The sequence below is a fragment of the Podarcis filfolensis genome, assembly GCF_964270895.1.
Source record: "Podarcis filfolensis genome assembly, chromosome: 1".
Lineage (NCBI taxonomy): Eukaryota > Metazoa > Chordata > Lepidosauria > Squamata > Lacertidae > Podarcis > Podarcis filfolensis.
The window spans coordinates 44,357,296-44,378,116 of record NC_139604.1 but is presented as its reverse complement, the minus strand read 5'-3'; the positions used below and the strand labels follow the sequence as shown (position 1 = coordinate 44,378,116).

The window sequence follows — 20,821 nt, the reverse complement described above, 5'->3', positions numbered from 1 at the left end:
TTTTATTGACGTCAGAACTGTGAATGGATTGTATCGCTTAATTTATGGCTGGTGCCTTACTAAATGTTGGGATGGTGTTTATGTATTACGCATGCTCCCAAAGACTTATGTAAGCAGGCATCCAAATTGATGGTAGTTTAAATACTGTTTTATTGGTAGTATATACCAATATTTTAGGTTTTTCTTGTTGTTGTTGTTTAAAAAAAACTTTATGAAGAAAGCAGGTATAATAGTGATTGTACAGCAGAGACTTTCTTTCTTTGTTTATGATTGGCATTGATGCCTGTAGGCTGCAATCCTAGGGCTGGGGGAGTAGGAGCCAAAAGCAGTTCTGCTGGCTCACCTAGCACTCCTCCAGGCTCTCAGCGGCAGGATGGAAGTGAAGTCATTTTCTATGCTGTGTGTAGGGTTGAGCGAATCTAATATTGCAATATTAGTGTGACATTTCACATTTGAAACATGTATTTGATATGTTAGTAAAAGTTATATGATTTTTCAGACCTTGGGCACATTCCTATCTTTTGCCTCTTATGTGCTCAATTTATCCTGCATATATAATAAGGATTTTAATTAATTTATTTTTAATCTTCTTCTAATTCACTTGGGGGAGGAAGGATTAAAACTGAGGGCCCAATATAAAATTTCACCCTGAGTCCTGAAATCACCAGGTAGCAAACAGAAATAAAGAAAAAGAGAGAGTTGGAAGCAGGAATGAAATACTGTAATCTATTTCCTTTTTCTGAACTTGCAGCCTGTCTTACACGGCCCAGTTGATTCTAGGTAGCAGGCAAGCAAAACAGAAGTTCACAAATCATTTCTGCGGAAAGTAACGGTAAAACCCTTGAGATTTTAAAACATATCCCTGCACCAGAGCATTATGATAAAGAATATTATACCCTGTCCCATAGCAGATTGAGTCTGGTAGGAAGTTTTTTCCCCAAACACATGTCTTCTTGTAAAAGAAATTCCTCACTGGTGCAGAAATTCTGGTGCACATTTGTTGCTTCTCGACCTGCAAGGGCTCTCCCATCCATTTAATTGAAGGTAGCAGGTCCATATGGGTCAGAAGTGCCTATCCACTAAGATGAATGTGCTATGGGGTGCATAAGGGACTCAGGATATCAGGGCTTGTGCCTGGAAGCACTTCTCTGAAGATTTTGCCAAAGTCTTGGTCATTTTGTTTCATAACCATCCTCCTATGTAAAACAAGAATTTAAAGTTGCTGCAACGAATTTCAAATCCGGATGAACATCCTAGAAAACTGTGCACTGATCCATATGTTGCCTCTCGTGCAAATTATTTCCCGGTGGTTAAAGTCCAGGCTTTTTATCTCCAGGTTAAGCTTTCACAGACTGGAGCAGGTGTTTATTGCTATGAAACTAAGCTCTACTATTTTTTGCAGCTATCCAAGTATTGGTTTTGTTTCCTTGTACTATTTAGGACCTTGAACTCAAGATGAACTGCCCTGGAATTAGGTGCTCCATTTATTTGCAATATTACAGTGGTACCTCGGGTTAAATACTTAATTCCTTCCGGAAGTCCGTTCTTAAGCTGAAACTGTTCTTAACCTGAAGCACCACTTTAGCTAATGGGGCCTCCCGCTGCTGCCGCGTTGCCAAAGCACGATTTCTGTTCTCATCCTGAAGCAAAGTTCTTAACCTGAAGCACTATTTCTGGGTTAGCGGAGTCTGTAACCTGAAGCGTATGTAACCTGAGGTACCACTGTATATTGACACTATTGTCATAGACCAACCTTTGCTCACCTGAAAGCCTTGCAAGCGTACTGGCTGCGACTGGCAGAAGTTGTCCAACCATCAGGAGAGCACCAGGTTGGCAAAGGTTTGTGTTTGCAACCAAAAGATGGGTTGGGGTATTCAGGAGAAACTGCTGCAGAGAAGTGACTAGTGAGGATGGGCTGGGAGAGAGAAGGTTATGTACAAAAGATGACTTTAACACCTTCTCCTACCTGCTGCTTTTGCATAGATATTGCATCCTCCATTTTGCTCTGGTGGAGCATTGTTCATTGACACCCCTGGACTTTAAAACTTCCCTGCCAAGAGAGGTTGGTCTTGCTTCCTGCATTTTGTCTTTCCACTTCAAGGCCAGGAACCTAATAAAGATTAAGATCTTTAGAGGCTGAGAAACTAGTTTTTAATTTATTGCCTACTGTAACTATACACAACCCTTTGTGTTTGCTCTTATTTGCTCTTTTCGCATTGTCTTTTTATTATGCTTTACCTATTATTTAAAATATTTCTAAACTGCCCCTCACCCAGTCAAATTCTGAGGCAGAGAGAACAATGGACAATAATAAAATGATCCACAGCAAATGCAAACAATAAAACACCCCAATTCATAACAGCAAAATAAGAGGCAGTCACTTGACTTATAAAGCACACTGAGGTATGCTTTATTATGCTTCTTACTGTTTTGTGGTGGTTTGCTTCATATAGTGTTGTATTTTACTGTTTTGCAAGCAGGTTTGAACTTCATAAAGAAAGGAAAGATTTAAATCTTCTTTCAATAAATTATTCCTGTTGAAGAGCCATGGTTGCAATAGACCTACTGTCAACAAAAAATGATAACAAAAATATAGATTTAAATAAATCAGATAGTTGCATCTCACGTGATCAATTATTTTTGATAAAACTTTAATACAACTTCAGCATGGACAGGCTATCTTCCCTGAAGAAGCCAGCAGAAAACAGGTGCACCTAAATCCCACTGTAATAAGTGTATTTTTTTCTACTGGATTTAATAGAACAGGAATGTAAGCCTGTCTAATTATGCCTTACGTCGTTGTCCTAGGCTATAAGAAGCTAGTAAGCCACTGTGTGCAGCCTCAGCTCAGAATGATCTGGAAGACCAGTTCTGATCATGGGCTCAGGCTCCTGGGGGCCAAGGCACTTTGGGCCCCCTCAATATATTTTTTTTGGATGGGCTGCCCCCCCCATTTTTACTGTAAGGTTTATGAAAAAAGCACCTGTTCTCATTTTCTGAATGTATAATATACTTTTCAAATATGGATTTTACAGCTACAGTAGATTTGCCAACTTTTATAACCAGAATGCACCTGCTTATTGAAATATGATCTCCTCTCCTGCCTTTTCAGGAGCCCTAGAATATTGAGGTAGAGAAAAACCTGTTGTAGCCATTACCTATCAAACCTATCAGTGGAGACGTTTGAGAAGTGTATTATTTAACCTTTCACCATATGCAAACTGAGATGCGGATGCTGTCTTGTTTGCACGTACCAATAAAAACTCAGGTTCAGAATATTATTAATACTTTTATTGTATCATTTTTATTACACTGACTAGAACGCCAGAAATCAAATATTTGGATGCTGGTATAAAATAATCCAAACTTTATACTTTATACTTTGGAACTACAGTACTGTGTAATTAGTGGAGGCTGCAAATAAGATACACCTTTAAATAACACTGTGTTGGAAACATAAAATAAACAAAACATCTCAGAAGTTATGTTCACAGATATGCAAAGCTGAAATCCAGAACAAAGTACAATAGACAATTGCAAGTCAAACTGACGGTACATTCAGAGTCATTATGAAGACACACAAACAAGGCTTTATCTATCTTGTCTGAAAGACATGGTAGATATCACATACATTTTTGACTGGTAAAGATGAGAGTGATTTCCTATTTTGCAGTCCTGCTAAATTTAGTTGTTGTTGTTTTAATGGAAGAAAGCAAAGCAAAACAAAACCCTTAGCAGATTTCATTTAACAACCAACAACACTGTAAAGAAATATAATATATTGGATGTTGTAAGATCATTTTCCTCCCAACATTGGACAGAATGATATAGCAGAGATAGAACTCTCTAATAAATGTTGTAAGCTTTCTAAAGTTTGTGCAACATTCCATAGGCCTTCCTATGAAACAACTGACCACGAGGTCTCAATAATAATTTAGGGAACATTCCAACTCTCTGCATCCCCCCCCCCACTCCATCCTGGCAGAGCTTTATGGAATAGCAGAGCCCACCTCCTCAGCTGCAGTCCTGCTGCACACAGTGGTGAGGATGGCAGGTGCTGGGGCAGCATCTCAGGCTGGCTCAGCTCCGCCCTCCCCCCAAAAGTCCAGTTTGGGGCTTTGTGCTGGCTGCTGGTGGTGAGGATATTGCTGGCCGGCAGAAGAGGAGCTCTGAAGGTGGCATCCAGCAGGAGGCCAGAGGAAGGACACTTCCGCCCAGTCCAGCCACCAGCCCAGCACAAAGGGAGGTTGGACTGCTCCATTATGCTGCAATCCTAACCCCACGACCTGGCAGTAAGCTCTACTTAATTCAATAGGACTTACTTCTGAGTCGATATGGTTAGGGTTGCACTGTTATATCTGAACAAGAATCCCAAACATATGACTGTTTTTTACTACAAACTTAAGCCTCTATCCCACTAGGTCCAATGGGACTTCGGTCACATAACTGCATAGGCTCATAATCTTGATTATTTCTGCAAAATACTGTAGTGTCAAAATATTGCAGGCTTTCCCCCATTGTACTACCCATCACAGATTTCAGTATCTCACTGTCACCAAATATAATAAAATATTAGCATAACTGATTTTCCAATTAGTAACTAAGAAATACTCATTCATTTCTACTAAACAAATAAATGTTTTGAACTCCCCTTTATACTGTTCCTCTTCTTGTTGCTTCTTCTATGTGGCATCACAGTGGGATTCTGCAGAGCTTCCACCAAGGACACTTTACTATTCACTTTTGAATCCACAGCAAGTTTGACCCTAAAGGATCTTAGGAACTGTAATTTGTTGAGAGTACTGAGAATTCGCTCTCTCATAAGAAATTCCCAGTTCTGTGAACAGAACTACAACTCCCAGAGTTCCTTTAACTGGGGTAATGATTATTCAGCTAGTCTGTGGGCTGGTTTGCAAGTCACATTAAATCATAGTTAAAATAAAGTTAAAAGTCATTAGGTGCTCCACTGCCACTCCTTGTCTTCCACTCAAAGGGAAAACAAACCAGAGGCCTGCTTCCTGCTACATGCAACCCAGCCCTCGTGATGGTAAGCTAATAACAAAGCTGTATCCCTTGAGGTCCACGTGACCACAGAGGTAGGAATGCCCATGCCCAGTTTTGGCTGGTGCACCAATTACAATTATTTCTGGACAGAGATAGCTTGGCCACAGTTATGTATGTCCTGGTGTGCATAACTGGTTGAACTATGTGGGGCTGCCCTTCAAAATGGGCCAGAAACAACAACTAATGCAAATTGCAGCAGCTAGACTGCCAGTAGGTATCTGGAAAAGCTCATACAGGACACCAATTTTGAAACAACTACAAATCTTCCAGGCCATAGTTAAGGTTCCTGTGCTAGTAATTAAAGCCCTTAAAGAGCTTGGTCCCAAGTATCTAAAATAATGTCTCTTTCCATATCTTTTTCCATAAGCTGGGGACCCATAGTTGGGCCTTCTCAGGGGTAGCCACGTTCCTTTGGAGCGATCTCCCCTCTGAAGCCTGCCTCACCACCACATTGTTGTCACTTCATCGCTGAGCTTTCTCAGGATTTTAGGGAAGGGTCAGGTACATTGGGGTTGGATTTTAATTGACGCTGCTGTTTTATTTGTATGGAATTTAAGTTTTCAGGCTTTTTTATTACTAATTTCGGTTTCAATTCTGTGTAGTCCTGCCCTGGGGCCTTTGGGTGAAGGGCAATCCATAAATAGGGTAAATAAATAAAATAAATAACAAATAAACTTTGGATAACCATTGTGGCTGGTTAGGTAGGAAAGAAACAATACACAAGTGCTTGTTGGCACTTAATGGGAAGCCGTCCTCCATGGTGTTTCCTCCTCCAAGTGGGAAAGGAAATAGTAGTGGTGCAGCACCACAAGTGCTCACTTTAAACCATAGGGATGCTTGGACGAGGCCTGTAATATAAGATTATGACAGAAAGCGTTGAAAGTTCTTATGGGTGTTTGGCAACTGTTTTGTCAACTACACCTTTCCATAAAAGTGGGCATAGTTATGGGTCATTTCCCTTGCCATCCAAACCAAAGGTCCTGATCCAAAGATTCCTCCCATGGAGGGAATATGGCTGAACATGTGCTGCTTCATCTAGATTTCTATGTACACACCCACCAACCAGATGGCTCGCAGTATCAGCTCTGTTATAGCTGGACTGCAGTGACCATCTGGGTATAGCTCCCCCGCCTTTTCTTTCACCCCACACATGAATCATCCTTGCCAGATCAAGGTGAACAAACTCCCTTTCGCATCCGTCTTCCTTGTGTGACAATGCAAGATCAGTCTGTGGAAAACACCTGATGATTAATTTTACATTGGGGCGGGGGGGGGGCTTTTTACAGTACAAAGTACACCCTGAAGCAATTTGCAATACAGAAAGCAGTAAAGTGACCTGAACACAGATGATCTGTTTTTTAAAAATAGAAATATTGTTCCCAAATAATTTCAAAAAGCAGAATAGGTACAGCTAGAGCAAGAGGAACTAGACTACTCAGGATATTTTCCCCGGTCCTTTTCTGCTTGCAGAAGTGGTTGCTGTAGTTAAGCTTGTGAATTTAGCCGTTATACAGAATGGTATCTTAGCCTATTCTATGACTAATGAAATCTGAGGTTGGAGCCTCGAAAATGTCATGGACTATAGTTACAACTGAACTTAATTCATAAGAGGGTAGTTTTATCACTGGCAATTAGCCTATGTATTCAGAAGTGGTACACAGACAGTGTATGTCTCTCCCACTTTCTCATGCCTTCCTTTCTCTCCCACATCCTTGGATTATTTCCTTCTTTTTCTGCACCTTCTGGTGAAGTGCATCCTTTTTCACAATTTTGAAGTGGTTGCTATGGGATACAGGAGTGCAGGACAAGAAACACCTCTGGCCTGACCCAATCTTCCCCCACTCACCCAATCTGAAACAATCACATGCCGCTCTGCAGGCTAGGTCTCTCACTATTAATCACTGCCTCCAAATCCTTCATGATTAAGCTGCAAGCGTCACCACTCAGCCGCCCTGCAGCTTCCTGCACACTGTACAAAGTCCTCTTTTCTCATAAAACCACACCTTCTTTATAACATTCAGAGAGCAAAAGTTGTTTTGCACTAGGAAGAGAACTTGGGTCCAGGTTCAGCTACATATGATAACAATCCCACTTAAAATGTTTCTTGGTTGCTTTCTCCCACAGCTACCTGCATAAAAGTTAAGCCATCTTCCGTACTATATCTTATCTCCACGATATGGAATGGGTCAGGGCTAGCCTTGCAGGTGGGGAAATGTGTTGCCAGGGATTGGGAAATCCTAAAATAAATAACTATGGGAGGTGAGCTATTTAGTGTTGCAGTGGGTGAACACCAGGTCCCTGGTTATGTGGATGGGAGGAAGAAAGAGGCAAAAGCACACTTTTCTTCAGCAGCAAAGGGATGGACATTTTGAAAATGACAAAAATAAATAAATGAGAAGATGTCTTGGGTTACAACTCAAGACACCACAAAAGGGCATTCTAGTATGAGACTCCTTTTCCCATATGGAAGAATGTGGTTCTGGGGCAAACCACAATTTACAAGTGACTTGGAATCCTGGTTTAAGTGCTAGGAAAGGACAATGAGTTAACGAGAGGGAAAATTTGAGTTGGTAAGCTGGCTGTATGCCGTTTAAACCAGCTCTATTAGCTCAACCTCTTGTGGGGTTTAGTCTGGTAGCAGCAGTGCACTGAACAAGCACAGTTTGTTGGTCTCATATCACAGTGATCAGCCTAGCTAAACTAAAAGTGAACAGTCAGCTGCCTGTGAAATTCAACAAGCATCCCAACCAAATTTGGGGGCACATGTTGTGGCACTTCAGGTATTCTCAGCCAGAGTTTCAGATTCCTATCACTTTTCTTCTTCTTGATCTGATGATTTCAGGATTTTATTTTCTGAGCTCAAATTTCAGATCTGTAAACCTGAATATCATAAAACACCCCCACACCCCCATTTTTACTGTGGGAAATCCTCACCCACCATTTGGGTACACACACACACACACACGTGCTTCTATAGTATGAGACCACCATACATAATCAATTCACTAAGAGTTCACGGAGGAAGAAAAAATTCATGGCTGGAGAAGGCATGGGCATGGGGCAATGATTACTGTTCATGAGACAATGGTCAATAATAAATTCAAACAGAGGGCAGGAACAAGCACCATTGCAACTGAGTCAATACACAACTGAGTGACAAGACAGGAAATAAGAAGATGCATTATCCAAAGAAAAGAAAAAGGACCCTGAACTTTGCACATTACACATAGAACCCCCATCCTTAGGCCACATTCCCATACACATCCCCGGCATTCTGTGACTATCTCATCAGTACCCATTAATAGATACCTGGTGACAGAGAAATGGTTCTTTCCATAAAATCCACTCAACGCAGCTTTGCATAAAACGTGGGCAACACAAACACAGCACTAGTTGTTAACTGTAAACACAACACACTTTACTGGCGTTAGATTTAGAGTGTCATCCACAGTGTTTGTTAGCTTTGCTTTAGTGATCTACTATCAAATTCACATTATGTGACACAATTAGTGATAAGGAAAAGATGCAGAATGTACACACGGGAACTCCTTTAAGTTTCTCCCTTGCCTCTTAGACAGGCCTGTGTGCCGACTTGCTCTTTACACCTGCCTTCCCATTGCTGTTCAACAGCAGCTACAAATGGCTCCTTTCAGACAACCCTGTTCAGTATCCTCCAAGGGTTCAAAGTTTCCTTTCTGTATACAAACTATGCCAGCATCTGAGCTGTATAATTAATGTGTACCCAGAAAACAATCAGCAGGCAATGGCCGGTGTTCCATTCACTTTCCCATCTCTCTCCTGCAATTCCATTAAAAGTAATCTCTTCTTCTGCTGTCATCACTAACAAAGGAAGGATTGTATTGGCCAGGGTAGATGCAGGAGTGTCGGGATCCCGGAAGACCTGTGTAAGGTGGGTACAGCCCGTTTCTTTCTAGTTCAGGGTTCCTTGGGTTGGTTGTCTAGAAGGATAAGACATGGACAGAGAAAGGAAGGAAAAAACGGTTCAACAGTCAGCACTTATCCTTTGTGGGATTTTAATAATAATACATGAAGGTACGAACACTTCCAATAGATAATATGCTCTTCTGATAGAGATTAAGCAGATGTGTTCAGTAATAATTGTTTGAGCATTCTAGGCCACCAGGCTCATGAAGACAACTGAAGAAAAAATAATAGCTGGTGATCTGTTTGGGTTTTATGTATATAATGCACTGCTTTGAAATTTTCGATGGAATTGTGGTGTATATATATATATATATATATATATATATATATATATATATAGGTAAACAACATTACCATGAAATTAAAACAAAAATCAGAGCATAGAAGCAGTTACTATTATTATGTCTATATACTGCCACCATGCATGACAAAGGTAAACACAGTAATATCTCTGAATCCCTCTTTTCACTTTTATTTCTCATTCTCTTTCAAACCAAAAATCTGGAATGCCAAAGCTTTGGAAACAGAATTATACCAATCAGATGCAACCTAGGAAAATATATTGCTGCCTAATACTTCCTTAGCATACTGGAAAGCAAGCTTCTCCCACAAGCTGTTACTGGTATGAACAAATCATAGCCATTGCAACCCAGACCAATGAGTACATAGAAAATTCAGCACATTTGTTTTGTACTCTGATGCACATGTAGATATTATGGGGAACGCCTCCAGGGCAGCTATTTTGGGTGAAGCACAGCCAGGTAGGAATCAATGATGTAGGAGATACAGTATGCTGCTATCATTGTCATATGGCTGCTAATCCCAGAGATTATAGGATGAAGATGAAGGAGACCTGGATACAAATTTCCACCCAGCAATGAAGCTCATTTGATGAACTTGGGATAATCATTCTCTCTCAGCATAACTTAGCTAGAGAGGGGTGGATTCCATTAATTTATTGGGCAAAGGGGAGGCTATGAAGGTAATGAACAATATTCCTGGCCCTCCCCAACGCCAAGATTTTAGTAATCTGTCATACTGGAGAGACAAAGACATCACTGTTGGATGTTATGGGAATTGTTACATCATAATTCATGTACTATTATGATGCTATAGCGGCTGTATGCTCTAATTGTGGCAGCCTGTAGAAGGCTGGACTATCTGAATGCATAGACATAGTTTTGCCACTAGGTGGCAATGGACTAACTGGAGCTAGGTGAAGTGGAACGTTTCCTGGGTCTGTTCTGTTCTTTATGGAGAGAGACAATAAAGTTCTCATTTAGCTTAAACCTTCCATGGCAAGATCAGCATATGAGGCCTGCAGGAACATACACTGACTGCACAACAGCCCCTGCTCAAAACCAATTATCTTTACTGTAACCTTGGTTATATATCACTGAGTATATAACCTTTGGACTTTTGTTAAAACGCACATGTACAAGCTGAGGATTAGTTACCATATAGTAAACATCTGTCATCTGTAGTAGGTTTTTAGTGCTCCCATTCTCTTGCATTTCAATGGTTTCTCTCCCCCAGTCTTGAGCTCGAGGGTTTTTGGGATACTCAGCATATGGCGACATCTGGAAATCTCCACTTTTGAAGATGAGTTTGCTTATGTCATTTTTATTCTTCCTGGGATAAAGAAAGAAAGAAAGATTTATATGCAAATCATATGAAAAGGACAGGAGATAGCTATAAAACTCCCATGCATCTTTTTCATAACCATAAGACAGCCAGTGTGGAATAGTGGTTGAACTTGGATGAGGGAGACGCGGATGCAAATCATCACTGAACCAGCCATGAAGCTCACTGAATGTCCTTGGGCCAGTTGCTCTCTCTTTCTGAACAGCCTTGCTTACAGGGGTGTTGTGAAAACACAATTATGACTGGGGTGGGGAATAGGGGTATGCAGAATATGTTTCCACATATGTTTGAATTTTTTTTTAAAAAAACCTCATGAAAAATCATAGTTTTACTGCAAATTTCTCATATTTTTTGGTATGAAATGTTGCCTAGTATACTCTTTTTTCCAAAGCCATTTCATTGCATATAAACACATTTTGCATGTTATTTTCACGGATATATGCATTTCTATGCACAGTTGACCCCTTCATGGATCACTGCCTTGTTGTGGCGAAGGGGCTTGAATAAGTAAAGAAGCTATGAGCTATTCCGTGCAGGGCCACCCAAGACGGACAGGTCATAGCCGAGAGGTTAGACTAAATGTGATCCAGCTGGAGAAGGAACTGGCAAACCGCTCCAGTATTCTGCCAAGAAAACTCCATGTACATAAAAAGGAGAAGCTCTGAGAAGAAAGTGAGAGTTTCCAAGGCATGCTCTGGTTCATGGGGTCACGGAGAGTCAAACACGGCTACGATGACTAAACAACAACATGCACAGTTGACCCTAGTGTATGTATTTTTGTACGCAATACTTGGCTAGAGAACTGCATCACAAAATTGAGGAAAGTTTCTTTGAAGGATAGCTGTGTTTCATTTCACGTATCATTTCAGAAGGCGCTGACTAAGTAAGCTTGCCTTAAAATGCAAAGTGCATCAAATTTCTCTTCCATCCTTAGCAGGGAGTCAGATACTACACTGCTCTAGTATGCTCCTTGGACAAATGGTGGTGGGGAAATGTAACGATAATATCCCTTTCTTTTGAAAAATTAAAGAAGCTTCTGCCAGATCTTACTTGTGCTTTTCGGTATTTATGACATCTGCCAAATCATTTATCTTGATATGGTTGATATACAGCTCTGAAACAGTTGGACATTATTAATTTTTGCAAAATCACAATAAACATTTTAAAGGTGCAATTTCGTTCAACGAAAGTATAATCAATAGATAAACAATTTCCCCATGACGAGTATTTAGTATTTTATTTTAAACACAGGCACTTGGCTTAGGATACCTACTGGCAGCATGTGACAATGAGAGCTATCGCCATGATGAGCAGAAGTCCCCCTCCAGCTGCTGCGATCACAATGGTGATTAGCTGATACGCTAAAGCAAAGAACAGAAACAATATTGCTTCAATGGAAAATGGTTCATCTTTTATGTATAGGCAATAATGTGAAACTGTCACCTTCTTGATGCCTGTAAAGATTCCCTTAGCTATAACCTCTGAGGTGCTCTTATGTCATGGAATGCTTACAAAGCCACCATCAGGTATGGGATAAAGATTCACTGATGTAGCTTAGCTTCTTTGACAGAACTGGAAAAACTAGTTAGCCTATGAGAAAATGCTCACACAGAGGCAATTAACAGGTACTAGTTGATATACACATATTTTACATATTTTGAAATGTCTGAACTCATTGCTGGCTGGTTTACGGATTCAATTCAGTGTGCTGTACTGGTTTTGTTTTGACATATAAAGAACTAAATTGCCTGGCTTCAAATTACCTCACAGAAATTCTCCTTCTGTAGGAATCCTCCCACCCAGACAATGAAGAACTTTCAACAGTTTTACATTGACACCACGTTAGCTTTCAGAAGATGAAGGGCCTTCTTTGCTGTGGCCCAAGTACTCTGGAATGGCCTCTGACAGGAGTCTCATATGGCTTCCTCTCTGTATTCCTTCCAGGGTCAGGGTGAGCTCTCTTTTTCACAATGTCTAAAAATTAGGTTTGATAATGTTTTTTTCTGTTCTGCTCTATTTGTACTGATCCCTTAATACTGCTTGCTTAAACATCTGTTGGTTTTAAATGAATGGTTTTTGATATGCTATAAGTGACTGCCTTTAAAGCCTCGGTCATGCACTGTTTTGGAAATCTATTGTTGAAAGACCATATAACTTATTGAAAGAAAAGCAAAACCAGTTTGGGAGTTAGAGCTGCTGGACCAGATACTCACGATTCCCACAGTTGAATCCTCCTAATCCAAATGGGCAACTGAAACAGGGGGAAAAAAGTTTCCAATCAATTAAGTGTTAATTGAACCAATGTGAAAGTGATCAAAATGTGTTAATGACTGGTGATGGCAATGAGCATGAGGGAAAGGAATGAGAAACAAAGAAAACAGATTTCTATAATTTACTGTACCTCACACAAGTGTCATTCACAAGTTTATACCCATCTTCACAAGCTAAAAGAGAAAGAGAATGTCCATAAGCACATCTCAGTGACAGAAAAAGATAATTGCTGGTATCCAAAGAACTACTTTAGGTGAACTCAGTGCAATATTATTATTTTTTACATCCCTGCCCACGTTAAACAGCAAACACCTGTGAAAAACTGCTTTTGAAAGTCCTCTCAGTTTCAAAAGTGGGTTTCCATTGGGTATGGCCAGCATTTGCTTTTCAATCAACACAAGCACATCTTGGGTTGTCCAGAATCAATTGCACCATTCCGTTATATTCTGGCCAATAAATATGCGCAATCATGCGTAGTGGCTGGCAGGGTGGTGTGGATGGGACCCAACATTAATGAAGAGGGAGTTCTAACACAAGCCTGGTTCAAACCTTGGCTCGGCTCAACTTAGAGAACCAGGGAGGAACAGAGTGGCGGAGAGTTCCTCTCAAGAATCCAGCACATTTATTCAGTCTTCCTAAGGCATAATTTGGCTTTCCATGTAGTGTGGAGCAGCATACAGAAAGAGTGAGAGAAAGCAGTGAGTGAAGACCTTGAAATATGAACTTTCTATTTTTCACCAATTGGCATTGAATTATGTTTTATTGAAGTTTTTATTAATGTTTTTATGATGCATTCTGCTGATTTGATTCTTCTATGTTGTATACCCCCTTGATATATTCTCACAAAAGCATGGATTACAAACAGCGCAAATAAATTAATAAAAATAAGACAATACTAGGCAAGTAACTCAATGCATTTAAACCATCTGGCCAGTGGAGGTCACTCTTAACACACAGCAATGCTACATATTAAAAGACTTGCAGCAGTGTCCACATTTCACTCAAATACATCTTTAACCAAAAGCAGCCTGTGCAGACTGCAGTGTTGAGCAGAGGAACAGGGGTAAAGGTGGGGAGGGGAGGAGGCATGGGCTGGGCAGGATCAGCTTTTCAACATCGCGGTGTATTGCCAGCCAAACATCGCAGTTTGGCGATATACCGTGATGTTGAAAAAACAAGATGCATTGGCCTCCGCCTGTGAGACACCAGGTGAAACTGCCCCAGCTCTCACCTCGAGAGCTGAGATGGTTTCTCCCAGGGCTGCAGGCTGGGACAATGCAGCTTGTTCATGCAACTCAGCTGGGGAGAGGGAACTCTCCCCCCCCCCCCCCGCTGAGATGGCTTGCAGAAACCAGCTCCTTTAACTGCTCAACTGAGGCAAGGGCAGCTGCACACTCCTCCATCAAGCAGTTTAAAGATGTAGAGGGAGGAACAGGCTGTATCGGTGGCTCCGTTGTATGAGTACAGAGTGGGATGGTGATTACACTCAGTGATATATTGGTGGTGAAACTGCCAGCGTTCCTGGGTCCCTCTGCTAGCAGCGCCCGCTGGAGGAAGGAACTTTTGATTCCCTCCAGCGGACACAGCTAGCAGAGGGACTTGGGAGATATGGTGGTTTCACCTGCGATATACAGTGGTACCTCGGGTTAAGTATTTAATTCGTTCCGGAGGTCCATTCTTAACCTGAAACTATTCTTAACCTGAAGCACCACTTTAGCTAATGGGGCCTCCTACTGCCGCCGCACTGCTAGAGCACGATTTCTGTTCTCATCCTGAAGCAAAGTTCTTAACCCGAGGTACTATTTCTGGGTTAGCGGAGTCTGTAACCTGAAGCGTATGTAACCCGAGGTACCACTGTACTGCTGAATGAAGCTGGCATCACGGTCTGCTCCTCATACCGGTCCTGGGCAATATATCGATATATCGCCCAGGCCTAGAGGAAGTTTTCACCTCTTTGACTGTAGCCATTTTCCCATTCATAATCATCCCTTGCATGGTATATAGGCACACTTAACTTTTCCTTTTCGGGGGGAAGAGGGGAAAAAAAGAAAGAATGTCCATGACAACACCTCAGTAACAGAGAATATATATAGAGAGAAAATGAATACTTTAGATATCCAAAAAACGACTTTAGATGAACTCAGTCTAAATCAGCTGGGAGTGATATTGAATTTGTTTTTTAATGGCTGGAGGGCAAAGGGTTTAAGTATCATCACTATTCCCTTGCTCAGTGTATCAGGGTCGTATTCAACACTGAGTGGGGCGTTCCACTTTTGCAGTGGGACTTCCCCTTCTCCTTTCCCTGTGTACCCTCAAAAATCTGATCCAGAGGGTTATCCAACCCTCCGGAGCAGATTTTGAGGGTGCTCAGGAGACTACAGGGCAAAAGGATGAAGAGGAGTTCTGTTGTGCAAAGTGAAGTCTGCTGCTCTAGTGGGATAGCAGCACTGGATACAAGCTAGAGTTTCCAGAGGCTGTTTTTGGTTTACATGTCGTTTCTGCCTAATGGCACATATTTAGCATTCACAAGGTCCCAGAAGGCATAGGAAACAAGAGGCAGAATGCATGCTTTGCATTCAGAAAGTCCCAGGCTGAATCCTTTGCATCTCTGGATAAAATGATCAGTTAGCAGGTAACGTGAAAAACCAGTCCCTAGGACCCCAGAGACCCACTGCTATTCAGGATAGACAATGCTGGGATAAATAGAGAAATAGCCTGATGGTATAAAGCAGCTTTCTATGTTGTTTCTAATACTTTAATCTGTGGCATTCCTGTGGATTAATAGTGACCTCTGCTAGTCAATTGGTTTAAATCAATGCTGAACAAAAGACCCATCCCTGTACATTTCAGGGGGTTTAAGGGAATGAGGCCAAACCCATGCCGAAGACTGGGGGAGGGTGAACATTTGCAATGGGAACAGCAAAAGTTCAGGAAACTTTTACTAAGTAGTGAGGATTTCCTCCTCTCCCCTTCCACTGAACAAACCTGAAGCACTGCTGCAAGCACAGCAACAGTGTGGAGTGAGCAGTGGAGCCTGCATTGTCGTTCCTATGCAAATACAGGGCTTTTGATGCTATTTGTTTAAATGCTGCATTTCATCTTTATGTTATAAATTAATTGATTCTGTTATTTATTTAGTGGGGCCAAAATTCAGATTGTATTTAGTTTTCAAGGAGATGACAATCCTCTTTGATTGTTATTGGTCGCATTTATATGTGGTCTATAGAGCTTAATAAAGACAAGGAAGGTAGGAAAAGTGAAATATGAAACTCGGTTGCAGCTTTCCAGCTAAGTTTTGCTGGAGCCCACAAGGCTAAACAATTTGCACACAGTGATTTTAAGTTAGGCCCTACACGTTCCTTATTGGCAAACAATTATGTGATGTTCTGGCCCTGCCCTTGATGCATCATCCATAAAAGGAACCCCTCTAACTATTCAAGTGAGCAGCTTAGAACAATGGAATGAGCAAGTTAAATAAATTGCTGCTATGCTTGATGGAAGGCGGGGGAGGTTTGGCACCTTGCCTCCACCCCTCTGAGAATGTATAAAGCGTTAACTCCAAAACATGCTATTATCTGAAAGCCAGAAACCACTTTTTCCCCAACACTGAAACACATCTGGATATTTTTTCTGCTGTGCAGTGAACCCAGCCACCCACCGTGTCTAAACACAACCATTTTCAAAATGCAGGACACATCAACAGAACGCTTGAGATCCAGAACTCAAGGCAGATAAACAGGCAGGTGAATCTGCATCTGTTAGACAAGTACAGCCAAAGTTTAGGTTGATTTTCATGCAGAAAATCTCTGGAACCAAATGGCACTATAAACTTGGCAGGGAAGCTCCTTATTAAGAGTTGGCAGTGTGTTGTTCTTCACCAGCCAGCCAGCCTCTCTACTGTTCCCTGACCCTGCGTAAGAGTCACATACACTCCTCATTCACTCGCTTGCCCTGGCAGGACTTCAGAAATCTAGCTCTGGCTCCTCCCCAGGTGCCATGAACTCCTGAAAATTGCCAACAAAGAGGGCATCCTGGACCATAATTCAGCCATATTTCCCAGTTTTGCTGGGATTACTAATGTAGGTATCCCCAAAGCTGTTCAAGGACACAGCTGTTGCTTAATGGGGCACTTGTGTAGGAGTTCCCAACCAATCTAGAGTGCTGCAGAAATTAAGTTAAACCAAACTTGGTGTTGCTGCACTTAATTCTGGCCTGCTCTGATCAAGAGAGGTTCAGAGGCTGTAGTCTGGAGCAAGTGGAACTGCAGGTTGTCCAGTTTGTGACTGCTGCCAGCAAATGAGTGAGTGAATTGGTTGATTCACTCCTGTATCCATAGAAAGGATTCCTCTCAGAGGATGGGTGGAGGAAGAAGCCTTGATGATCTTGGGAATAGAGCAGAGGGTGGAACACAGAAAGAAGCTGGATGATTGTGGAGCAAAGAGAGAAAGGCATTGGATGGGGATGGGGGTAGAAGGATGCTGGATGGCCATGCAGAGAAGAAAAAGGAGCTGGGGGATATGGGGGGAAGAAAGAGAATAAAGATATAAGTGAAAGGAGCTGGTTAGGGAAGAGAAAAGGAAGCACAACATCCCAAGTGCCAGGGACCATACTCCCCAGAAATTGTGGGGCATCTGTATCTTTTAAAGTAAAATTTATTTTGGGATTGAGGGGCCTTGGAGCATAGGAAGAGGAATAGTAAGGTGCTGTCTTGGATTTGGCCTTCACCGATTTGATAAATCGCAAGTGAATGTGAGATTCTACAAGAGGTTTTTAATTTTTGTCTTTATGATGATTTGTTTTATAATTTTACTTATTATATAGATGAAAGCAGACTGACGAAGTTTCCTATTCCAATGTTGGAAATGCTCCGTGTGAACAAAGCAACACTTTCAGGCTAATGTTGAAGGTGTATTGGTCAGGGGCGCCCCCAGAGTGTGCAGGGAACCAAGGGGATGGAAATCAGCATCCGTGTTCATGTTTGAGCCTCTGCAAATTCATACTGAATGCCTGCAGAGAACTACAGAAATAAAATGAGGGTTATCTCAGAGCGAGCACAGATGTCAGATTTCTGAAGTTCTTCTGTCTCTCCATGTTTAATTAATGTCTGAGGTGTAGACTAATGGAAGGTCACAGCGGCTACTTCCATTAACAGAAAAAGTGAGGTCATATTGCTGAAATCTAGACAGGATCTAGGCTACATCCACATGGCTTAGTTAGCATGGAGCAAGAAGTTCCTGAACAAGCAGTGGGGATAGTATTTTATTTTGGACTGAACTGGATTCAATCTAAAAGATATCCAATAGGGTAATTAAATGCGATTGGATCATGTTTCTAAATGTGTTATCTGCTTTTCGGGATGAAAAAGCAATTCACACTTTGGGTCAGCTCAATTGGAACATTGTGAAGGATCCACCAAAACAGCCTGTGAATAAAAAGCAATTATCTTTTTTTTACTTCCCTTGGAGATCAGACAAAACAGAGACAGAAATAACCGCACTATGTCATCTCTAAAAACTGAACTTTCACCACAGGCATATCAGACCCCTCCCTGGCCTGCCCCCTTTTTATTCTTTTCACTGGATCTTTCTGGCTTACACAGCATGCTGTGTAAAAGGATAATATTATTGCTGCACTGAGAGGAAGCAAGAGACCATATCCCCAATTTCTACTGTAGAAAAACGAGCACTGGGTAAAGGAAACCTAAGCTTTTAATACTTATTCGTAGGGCTTAGCACGCATAGAAATACAAGAAATCACATTGATCTGCGGAATATCCTTTGATCTGGAACCAAAAGATTAAAGATGAACCCCAGCGATCCAGCTGCACAATGCATAATACCTCTGCAGGAATGATCCCGTTTGTTGTATTTGAAGTATCCAGCCTGGCACTTGCAAACTGCAATGCCGTCCAAGTCCACACACACAGAAGTTTCTTTGTCGCATTCCGGATCTTTGTGTTTACACAGACCGCCAACTATTGCAAAAAAAGAACATTGGGAAGGTCATTAACTAGGCAGAGGGAAAGTGCACCTTCACTGGATTCTTTCTCCACAGATATCAGGACTGGAATTAGATATTTTGTGAGCAAGGGATGGGGGAAACCTGTGGCCCTCCAAATGTTGCCGGACAACAGTTTACACCATCCACAGGTTTCCTACCACTTGTTTGACCCTTATTGTTCCCTTTTGAAATTCCACCATTGCTAAGGTACCAGGCTGTACAGCTGTTGCTCATCTCTTAATGACAAAAAACCTAACCAGCTGATCTTGCTAATCCAGTATCCAAGCATTTCCAGTGTGTTGGTAATAGCTGTGTATACTACTAACTATGGTTGTAATTTTTAGATCATGTTTTGTGTTATTTGTGCATGATTGTATGCCAGCGTAGATGTCGCTGAGACAAAAGTGCAAACGTGCTGGGAATGTGGTCTTGGGAGAGCACAACTTTGACTGAGACTCTGTCCTGCCATGTGATGTCTAAAATCTTCCTAATAAATCTATATGGAAGGCATTGAAGCGTCACTCTTGGCGGGTGTAAAATGGCCATGATTCACCTCCATAAGGCAGCGTGCTCAGCATGGAAGCCTGGTAGACCGTTATCTTGGTATTGGTCATTAGCATCACACTCTCCCATACCCTTTTGAAGAGGCAAGCCATTGCCACAGATGTCTTCTCAATACAGTGGTACCTTGGTTTACGAACTTAATCCGTTCCGTCTGGAAGTCCATTCTTAAACCGAATCCGTTCTTAAACCAAGGCACGCTTTCCCTAATGAGGCCTCCTGCTGCCGGTGCCCTTCCACTGTTCAGATTCCGTTCTTAGACCAAGGTAAAGTTCTCAAACCAAGAAACTATTTCCGGTTTTGTGAAGTTTGTAAACCAAATCATTCTTAAACCGGACTGTTCTTAAACCGAGGTACCACTGTATGCTTGTCCAGCTCTCATTGATGGATAGGTTGCTGGTTATGGTAGAGCCTATTTTCTTGTATTGGTAATTTAACTTTGTGGTTTTGTGTTATTTTGTGTTTCTTCTGTGCATCCTTAGTGGGTTGGACACTGAAATACCATTTCCCTTGCCAGTTCTGACTGTGATCAGGTTTTTTAAAAAAATTCATTTTCCTTCTTTTCCACTAAGGATTAGCATCCTTGAAAAATCTAACTGTCGGTAAGCTAATCAATTTAAAGATCTATATTATTAGTAGTACTACTGTTTTATTTTAAAAACCTGTACTGTCATCTCTCATCCTGTGGCTCTGAGAAGTGTTGCCCCATAATTTTGACAGGTTCGCACCATGTGGTCAGGATTCAATGCCGCACCTCTGACATGAAAAGCCTGTACACAAAGACCATAATCCCACGGTGTGTCCCATATTTTACTTACAAGAATGTTTTTGTAGGGAGGCAAGCTTCTCACACATGTGAGAATGAAATCTTTATTTTATCCTATAGAGGCTTTCAAGAGGCTTTCTGTTTCAGTGAAACAAAGCTTTTCAAAGAGAGCTTTGAAGAAAGCAAGCTTTTTTTAAAAAAAAGAAAGAAAGAAAAGACAGAATGTTCTTTTGAAAACTTTCTTTTTAAAAAAAGAAAAAGAAAAAACCAACCCCAAAGCACAGTGTTTCACCATGTCTTTTTACCTCTGTGGAGCAGTGTAAGTTTAGAGATGAACTGGCAAGTCTGTGTGGGAGCCTTGCAGGCTCGAATGTGGCTTCGCACGGTGCTAGCAACCTCAAAAAGGGTGACGTTGGAGACCAAAGAAAAGGTGCTCAGGACAGACACTTGCATGATGCCCGACTGCCTGTGGAAAGAGTGAGAAAATGCAAAGTCTGCATCATCATCCTGCAGTTGTAGAACTACGACACTTATTTGAGAATGGTACAAATATCATACACACAGCATGAA

At 41.5% G+C, this 20,821-nt stretch overlaps 1 protein-coding gene across 3 annotated transcripts in view; it reads right to left on the bottom strand.

Annotated features, from left to right (window-relative positions):
- Positions 1-3,276: 3,276 nt before the first annotated feature.
- Positions 3,277-20,821, bottom strand: part of HEG1 (heart development protein with EGF like domains 1) — a 60,909-nt gene continuing 43,364 nt past the window's right edge. For all 3 annotated transcript variants that reach the window (XM_083584343.1, XM_083584344.1, XM_083584345.1), the window contains 7 exons: positions 20,557-20,717; positions 18,764-18,898; positions 13,055-13,097; positions 12,867-12,904; positions 11,927-12,014; positions 10,467-10,641; positions 3,277-9,023 (listed from right to left, as the gene is read on the bottom strand). In XM_083584343.1, coding sequence (XP_083440469.1) covers positions 8,874-9,023; positions 10,467-10,641; positions 11,927-12,014; positions 12,867-12,904; positions 13,055-13,097; positions 18,764-18,898; positions 20,557-20,717 — 790 coding nt within the window. In that variant the 3' untranslated portion in view covers positions 3,277-8,873. The remainder of the gene's footprint in view (positions 9,024-10,466; positions 10,642-11,926; positions 12,015-12,866; positions 12,905-13,054; positions 13,098-18,763; positions 18,899-20,556; positions 20,718-20,821) is intronic.